Here is an 8,780-nt window from a genome sequence, read left to right as displayed (position 1 = left end):
CTTTATCAGAAGAAATGAGTACAGTGGAAAGAACACTGGATTGGAAGTTGGACGTGTGGGGTTTAGGATTTGTTATGCCATTATCTCACTGTGATAGAGGGAAAGTCACTTAAACTCTCAAGTCTTAAATGTCCTTAATTGTAAAAATAAGAGACTAACAGAGGATTTGGGAAAGATTTGCAGATCATGTGCAACTCGATCTGGGGTCTTGAAGGATGAGTAGGAGTTTACCTAGTATGTGAGAGAGACTATTCCAACCAGAAGAAATGGTGCACTGTGTTATTTTAATTTATGCTCAAGCAGATTTTTGCTAATTTTGGGGGCACTTCTCCATGAGACCTAAGTGAATCACTTAACCTCATACTTTGAGAGTATAGGTTTCTCTCTATAGGTCCTTCACAAGGGTTTACTTCTGTGTGTCATTGTGGTAGTTGGTCCCCAAATGAACCTTCCAGTAACAGTCTCTTCCCCTTGAATCTGGGCTGTCTGTGTCGCTTGCTTTTGATCAATAGAATATAAGAGAACTGATGCTGCATGACCTTGGAGTCAGATCACAAGAAAACTTATAACTTCCACCTAGGTTTCTTGGAGCACTCACCTTGGGATGTTCCCTCTTGGAAGCCAGCCAGCATGCAAGAAATGTGACTACCCTGGACCACGTTCCCATGAGGAGCCCAAGCCACATAAAGATAACTTGTGTTGGTGCTCTGGTAGAAACCTCAGATGAGCTCTCAGTGAGCGGCCAGTGTCAAGTGCCAGGCATGAGAGTGAATAAGCCATCTTGGACAACCCAGCGGGGACTTCCGATGACCACAGCCCTGGCTGTCATCTGATTGCAACCACATGAAAGACTTCAAAGGAGAACTACCCAGCAGAGCCTTGTTAATTTACAGAACTGTGAAAGAGAATAAGAAATTGCTTTTTTAAGCCAAAGATTGTTGTACAACAGTAAGTAACCGGAACAGCCACATGAGATTTAAAACAGGGAAGCAAAATGAAAACACCATATTTAAATTATTCTAATTGTTATCATGCATTAAAATGTACATATTCCTTCAAAGATGCTTATTGTCATGGAATTCATTCCTAGACTGATTATGAAGCAGAACCAACTTAATAAATATGTTTGTCCTGTCTTGGAATATACTGTCTCTTCATTTACTTCCATTCTTAAATAAGTTGAATGGTTTCATGGATGAAATGTTATATTTCCTGGGATGATGTAGTTGCTTGAATCTCAATCTTACTGATATTTCATGCAACCTACTGTTTTCTTGCTATGTTAGAATGCTCATCAGTTTCATGGTCTCTTTCATTTGCCATCTTATAAAAGAGAAGTGAGACTTCCCTGGCAGCACAGTTGTTAAGAATCTGCCTGCCAATGCAGGGGACATGGGTTCGAGCCCTGGTCTGGGAAGGTCCCACATGCCATGGAGCAACTAAGGCCATGCGCCACAACTACTGAGCCTGCGCTCTAGAGCCTGCGAGCCACAACTACTGAAGCCTGTGCACCTAGAGAGCGTGCTCCACAACAAGAGAAGCCACTGCAGTGAGAAGCCCACGCACCACAATGAAATCCCAATGCAGCCAAAGATTAATTAATTAATTAATTTAAAAAATCATTTAAAAGAGAAGCAATCTTTTCATCTTTGTACAGTACAAGTACATTCAGGATATCAAAATTTGCTTTTTGTTGTCGGTTGCTTTTGAGTTTGGACAGACATGTCACATTTTGTATGTAGAGGGGGATATATTCCAATATAGTTATATTTGCACCTCATGTGTTTTTTTCTGCTTTGTCAGAAAAGCATCCCTGGAATAAAATCTCTCTACAGTTTTACCTGAAGAACACATTAAGTTTTTAGAGAAAAATGCAAATTCCACTTCCACCTCAGGTCGTTGCCTGAGGCAATCAGATTGTCCTTAGCTTTAGTTCTGTTTCTTGTACTCACTGTATCTTACTCTTGTGTCTTAAAGACATTTGCCCTCACATGTTGGTGTAAATTGTTGATCTACATGTAATTATTGTTGGTTTGTTTTTTCTTTATTAAATCTGATACTCAGAAGAAAATATGTATTAAATCAGAGATACAAAAAAGAATGTATATGGTGACATATATGTAGATTGGTTCAGAAAACAATAAGTGCAATGTATTTTTTAAAAACATGTTTTGGATATCTATGTATTTAACTTCTTTTCTGAGAGAGATCAAAAAACCTTTCCATGTTAAAAAATATTGAATGTCAATACTTATTCTTGCTTCAGATTTGTTGAATATTATTTATTATGTCCTTGGGCCTTCACAGGGGATATATTGACAAGGAATCCTTTTTCTTTCTCTCAATGTACTTCTTTTAGTCAATTTTCTTTCCTTCAACTTTCATGGTTGAAATTTCTAAGTTTTTCTGGAGATAAGAACATGGCATTTCTTAATCTTTGCCACTGGAAATATGCTACTATTTTCAAAGCTTAGGAAGATTTTCTTCCAAAACAACCAATTACATTTCAAAAGTTGGTTTTACCCTTGACATGATTCACTAATTTGCATATGATACTTCCATTGCAGGGAGATTTTCAAACATTTTTCTGCTACCACCCATGACAGAAGGATGTTCATGTGTGGGATACTCTCCCATGTATAGTAACAGAGACACGATTAGCATACTGAAGACAGACTATGGCTTTCCATACTTCCCATGCCATGTGTACATAATTTACTGTATGCAATATCACACTATTATAGGATTACAATGAATCCACTCCAATTTATTTTTGAAAAGTATATCACTCACAGATTGTATTATTTTAACCATTATTGGAATCATGTTACTTGCTCACAATCTCTTAACTAATAACAATGTATATGACCCAACATCACTTTTGGACTATGGGAGAACCAGTATTCTACACTATTTCCTTATTTCGTGACAATTGTATAATTTATTGGCATAATGTTCATAACAATCTATTATCCTTTTAGCATCCATAAGACCTATCCTCTCTTTCATTATTATCATTGAAAATTTGTGTTATCTCTCTTTTTCCTTTCTGGCTAGGGAGCTTATCTGTTTTATTGATCATTTCAAATAAACAGTTTATGGTTTCATTGAATTTCTCTATTATTTGCCTTTTTTCACTTTCATTGATTTTTACTTGTATCTTTATTATTTCTTTCTTTCTGCTCATGCTTAGTTTCATTTCTTCTTTTTCTCGTTTGTTAGGTGTTTTTCATTCTTTAAGGTATCTTAATGCTATAAATTTCCCTCTAATTTCTGCTTTACCTGCATCCCACAAGTTTTGATATGTAGCATTTTAATTATATTTAATTCAAAGTAATTTCTAAATTTCCTATGGGGAAGTTAGACCCATGGGTTGTTTGGAATGTGTTAATTACCAAACATGTAGGGATTTCCAGATATCTATTTGTTATTAAATTTTAGTTAAATTCCACAGTAGTAAGAGAATGCAGTTTGTATAATAGTAATCCTTTTATATTTATGAAACTAGCTTTATGGTCCAGAGTGTGGTCTATCATGATAACTATTCCATGCGCACTTGAAAAGAATGTATTCCACTGTCATTGGGTGGAGTCCTTTATAATTGTCAATTAGGTCAAATTGATTGATATGGTTATTTCAAGTCATCTGTAATCTTTCTGTCCACCTGTGCTATCAGTAGAAGAGTGTTGAAATCCTCAAGTATAATTGTGGATTTGCCTATTTCTCCTTTCAATGCTATTCATTTTTGCTTCAGCCCATTTTGAAACTCTTCTCCTCAATATATATACAGGTAGGATTCTTACATATGCTTGGGGAATTTTTATCTCTACGAAATGTGCCTCTTTAACACTCCTAATATTCCTTATTGTGTAGTCTGTTCTGTCTGATAATATTGCCACTCCAGCTCTTTTTATCAGATTTATTGAGGTTTAATTTACATACAGTAAATTCACCAGTTTTAAGTGTACAATTTGATATGTTTTGAGAAATACATGCAGTTGTGTAACTATCATCACAATCATGATATCCAACTTTTCCATCACTCCAGAAAAGTTTCCTTCTGCCGCTTTGCGGTCAATCTCTTCCCCCATCCCTGGCAGCTGACATGCTTTGTTTCTATAGTTTTGCCTTTTTTAGAATGTTATATAAAGAGAATCACAGCTATAAGTAGCATTTGAGGTGGGGCTTCTTTGATGTAGCATAATACATTTGAGATTCATCTATGTTGTTAGTTCCTTCCTTGTTATTGCTTAGTAATATTCCATTTTGTTTATCCATTTACCGCTAGAATAACACTCTTCCAGTTCGGAGCCACTATATAAATCTTTTACAAAATGGGAGGACAAGGTTTTGAATGGAAGTGTGTTTTTATATATTTCTTTTGTTTAAATATCTAGGTGTGGTATTGCTAGATATGGTAAGACTAGCATTTGAATCCTGACAAAGATAGTCTTGGGCTGCCTTTCTTTAATTGTCAAGCTTGCGATTAATGCTAGAATCAGTCCCAATAGTTACAAAATCACGATTCATACTCAACACTGTACCAGGTGTAAGAGAATAAACAACAAAACCTTGATATATATAGTTAGACATTTTAAAGCCTCCAGGCCTAATAGAGGCCACCTGTAGCCAGGAAACATGGCAAGAAAATTCACAAATGAAGTTCTGATCTTGATTGTACCGTGAGAATTTAAAAGATTTTTTTAGGTTAAGGTAAATAACAGTCTTTGAAAATGTCAACACGTGAAACTTTTAGCATAGCCAAATCCCTGTTTAGAAATCCATGTATACAATTCAAATACACTTAAGACATTCAAACACTATTTAATCGGCAAAAATTACTTAAGGGTACAAAGAGTTTTCCTTGCACACCTAAATGATTACTGTCCTTATGATCTGGGACTCGATTGATGGTTTTGTCAATTTCTCATCCTTGTGGTAGACTTCAGTATGCGTTTCAGACCAAAGTGGCTAGAATTAACTGCCCACCCCAGATCCCAGCTAAACCAGAGACAAGTAGAGGAGCTCCAAGGAGTTGAGGACGCACAGGTAACGGGCGCGGTTGGCCAGCAGAATCTGACATTTTAAATCGCCCTGCCCATCAGGGCCTCTGCTGCCTTTGACGGGCGGGCGAGTCAGAGGTAGGGGAGAGCTGGCTGGGCTTTGCCAGGCAGCGCGGGACGACGACCCAGTCGCGGCCTTCACAGCGCTGAACTCCAGGAGCCCACTTGCCCATCTGCGCCAACGCCCCCGGCGCCCCCGGCGCATCCCGCAGTCGGCCGGCAGGTGTGCGTGGTGCGCGCGCACGCAGTGCGTGCTGGGTGCGGGTCCCGCGAGCCGAGAGGCAGCTGGGCGCCTGGCGGAGGGTGGCTGGCTGGGTGAGTGTCGCCCTCCTCGCCTCCTCTCCTCGCGCCTGCTGGGGATGCTCGCGCGCGGCGCCCCCTTGCCAGTAGTCTCGCGGTCCCGGGGGGCGGCGTGTGTGAGTAGCTGGGAGGGGGCCGCGAGGCGCTGCGTGGAGAGCTCGCCCGGGTTTGTCCGCCGCCGTCACCTGACTCGTCGGAGCAGCCACAGCTGAGGTGGGGGCGGGGATGGAGACGCAGCGCGGAGGGCTGGAGAGACACGGCGGCGGGCGGGTGCAGCTGGCTCCTGGGGCCACGGGCGGCGGGCGCAGGGACCGCGGAGCTGAGGGCGGGGGCCGGGCCAGGGCCGGAGGCGGCGCGCAGCGGACACCGGGTCCGCTCGCAGCCGCTCACACCCACCCGACGCGACTTCCCTCGGCGGCCCGGGCTCCGCTCATCCTGCGGCTGGCGGCGCCGCTCCTGGGGCGCGGTGAGTACCGCCGCCCACGCTCGGCCCCCTCCCCGTGCTTGGGCCGCGCGGGGATCCGGAGAGGATAATCCTAGGGCGCGGAGAAGGGCAGCGGCCGGGTGACAGCTCCGCGGCGCGCTGAAGGGCGGGCGGGGGGCTGGGCTGTCAGCCCGTCTCTGCTCCGCTGTCAGGAAGGGCGAGGCGCTGCGAGACTCCGGCGCCTCCGCGGAGCCCTGGGGCGGCCCCTGCGGCGGCGATTTGGGGGCGAAGGGAGGGGGTCCGGGCGGAGGGCCTCGGCGGGGCTTTGGAGACCGCGGCGAGGAAGGAAGGGGAGGCGGGCGCGTAATATGGCGCAACACTAGGATAATCTCTGCCGCGACCGAGGGAGGACGAACCGGTTGCTGCAGCAGCGCGAAGAGGAGGAGGGAGGCGGCCAGGGCTTGGGTATACGATCCATTTTCCGAAGCCTGCGGGCTGCTAGGAGGAGACGCTGCGGCTGGGAGGCGAGAGGTGGGCACACGGCGGGCGCGGCGCCCAGGGCATAACCCCGACGCACGCGGGAGCTGGTCTGGCACCCGAGATAGCTTGCAAGGGGAAGTGCTGATGGACGGGGGGGGGGGGGGGCGGCGCGCGGAAGGGTGAGGCGGGCAGCGTCCGGGGGGAGGGGAGTGGGGGGGGTCGGTCGGGGACATTGTCGCGATGCTGGCACCGGACTCGCGCTAGTCTAGCTCAAGATCTCCTAGACCGCGTCGTTCGAGTGGGGCTTAGCGCGGTGCTGGCTCCGGGAAGGTGGTACCAGGGCGGGGACGGAGAAGAGAGCCACCCTGCGGCTGGAGGAGGCAAGGCCTGGATGCTCGGAGGGTCGGGTCTGCGGCTTAAAGCAGGACCATCTCCCCCTTTTTCCCGCAGAAGAGAAGGCGGTAGACGCGGCCGGAGAAGATGTCGGGCCAAACGCTCACGGATCGGATCGCCGCCGCTCAGTACAGCGTGACAGGCTCCGCTGTAGCCAGAGCGGTGTGCAAAGCCACCACTCATGAAGTGATGGGCCCCAAGAAGAAGCACCTGGACTGTAAGCATCTCTTTATATAAGTGGGACATGCGCACGGCCGAGGCGCCGTGGATACGGGCGGCGCGGCCTGGGCTCTCGGTCGATAATGCTGCAGCCTTCCGACCTACCAGTGGGGCTGCCCCTGACCTCGAAATCTCCCACCGTGGAGGTGTCGCCTTGGGTCGGCCCTGAAACCTTGTCTTTGAGCCATTTTTTTCTCCTGTTGACCTCCAAGGTTTTGCTGGAGGAAAAAAAAAAAAGATTATATATAGATAGATAGATAGATTAATAAGTTAAGATACCGTGTTGTAAATTCAGGGTTAGGCGCTTTTCACCTCATTTCCCCCCCTTTCTCCACCCCCCCTTTTCCAGTCCACGTTAGAGGAAATCAGGGGTTACACAGTCGTAACAACAGTAACCCCCAAAAATGGATTCATGGAAGGTCAAATTTATCACCCTAGTTGTTTCCTAAATACATTTTGGGTAGTTTTAAAAGTGTCATCTTTTTCGGTGCTACTGCTGAGATTTGGTGCTCGAGTGTGTGTTGTATGTCACCACACCAAACTGAAATAAATTCAAGCCCTTGAATGAGGAAATTGCACATCATAGATAATGGAGATTTCATTTTACCCATCCCGGCACACTTCTTTGTCCCATTCTCAGGAACTGCTGGGCAGAATGACCATGCAGTGGACACAAAATGGATGTGCTTTCCCAGCCTTAGAGATGGTGCAATTTTAGATGAAAACATTCAACTTATAATTTTTTTAAAGTATTGTTTTTTTTTTATGGGAAAAGGCTTTAATCTAATTTGGAATCTATATATTTCTGAAGTGAATATTTCATTTGATTAACATAGTAAATGTTTAGTTATTTAAGGGCAAATGGGGACACTTAGAAAAAGGCTTTCACCTGCTTTGAGTAGTGAGGCTCCTTATAAGTAAGGCTACATCAGAATATATTCTGTAGTTGCTGTTCAGTCTTTTGGGACCTGCTTAGGATCTGTCCTGCTATGGTGTTCATTGGTAAAGGTCAGTGCTGGCATGAAAGACACAGGCAAGTCTAGCCATACCCATTTCCCATCTGGCTTCCTTTGCCCATTTTCTGGTTTTCTTATGCTTGAGTCCTTCCCCGGTGTCTGCCTTGTGCAGCTGAGAAAATGGCACCACTGTTAGAATTGACTCTGGTCCTGTTACCTGTTTAAGCAAAGCTTGATGCAGCTTACAGCTGGATATTGTAAGGGTTCTCCAGCCTTGCGAACCTGTTATCTCATAAAGTTGAATAATTTTGCTACTAGAAGCTTGCCTGAGGGGGAAACACCATTACTCTTTTCCTGAGGGAATTTTCAACAAAATGTGTTGATTATGGTATCATGTGTTATACATGCAGTACAGGGTGAGAGAGGTGGCCAGGGACCTGGAAGTGGAAATTATAAATTCATGACCAGCTCGTTTTGCTGCAGCGTGCTGAATCATTTAGCCATCTTTGATCAGTTTCCCCAACTCTGGAAGGATGATTCAAGTTTTAAAGGTAGGTGTAGGTGTAGCAAATCCTCATAATAAAAAAGCTATCGGTTATGGATTTGCTCAATGATTTGAAAATGATTGATCAATATATTGATACATTTCAGAGAACACTTACAGGTTTGAGCATTTCATTAAACGTGATTCAGATGAAGACTGACTTTTCCATATCTAGATAGTCACCTTAATCTTTAGATCTTGAAAAGTCTTTTATAAATTTTCCAGGTGGGAGGTTTTTCAGTATCTCCAGCATATGTTAGTGAGTGAAGTGATTCTGAAGACGTGGAACACAGGGGAAAGATTCCTTATTTAAGGAAAGCAGCGGAAGTAGGAACTGGTATTGAGTTAAGAACATGGACAATCATAAGAGCTAAACATTTATTGAGCAGTTACTATATGCT

At 44.5% G+C, this 8,780-nt stretch overlaps 1 protein-coding gene across 14 annotated transcripts in view; it reads left to right on the top strand.

Moving 5' to 3' along the window:
* Positions 1–5,742: 5,742 nt before the first annotated feature.
* The window catches only part of SNAP91 (synaptosome associated protein 91), a 156,258-nt gene continuing 153,220 nt past the window's right edge, over positions 5,743–8,780 (top strand). For all 14 annotated transcript variants that reach the window (XM_082633866.1, XM_082633869.1, XM_082633867.1 and 11 more), the window contains exons 1-2: positions 5,743–5,829; positions 6,718–6,877. In XM_082633866.1, the coding sequence (XP_082489992.1) occupies positions 6,748–6,877 (130 nt within the window). In that variant the 5' untranslated portion in view covers positions 5,743–5,829; positions 6,718–6,747. The remainder of the gene's footprint in view (positions 5,830–6,717; positions 6,878–8,780) is intronic.

This window comes from Mesoplodon mirus (genome assembly GCF_964341445.2).
Source record: "Mesoplodon mirus genome assembly, chromosome: 10".
Taxonomy (NCBI): domain Eukaryota; kingdom Metazoa; phylum Chordata; class Mammalia; order Artiodactyla; family Ziphiidae; genus Mesoplodon; species Mesoplodon mirus.
The sequence above is the reverse complement of the archived record's forward strand: the minus strand, read 5'-3'. Positions and strand labels throughout refer to the sequence as shown.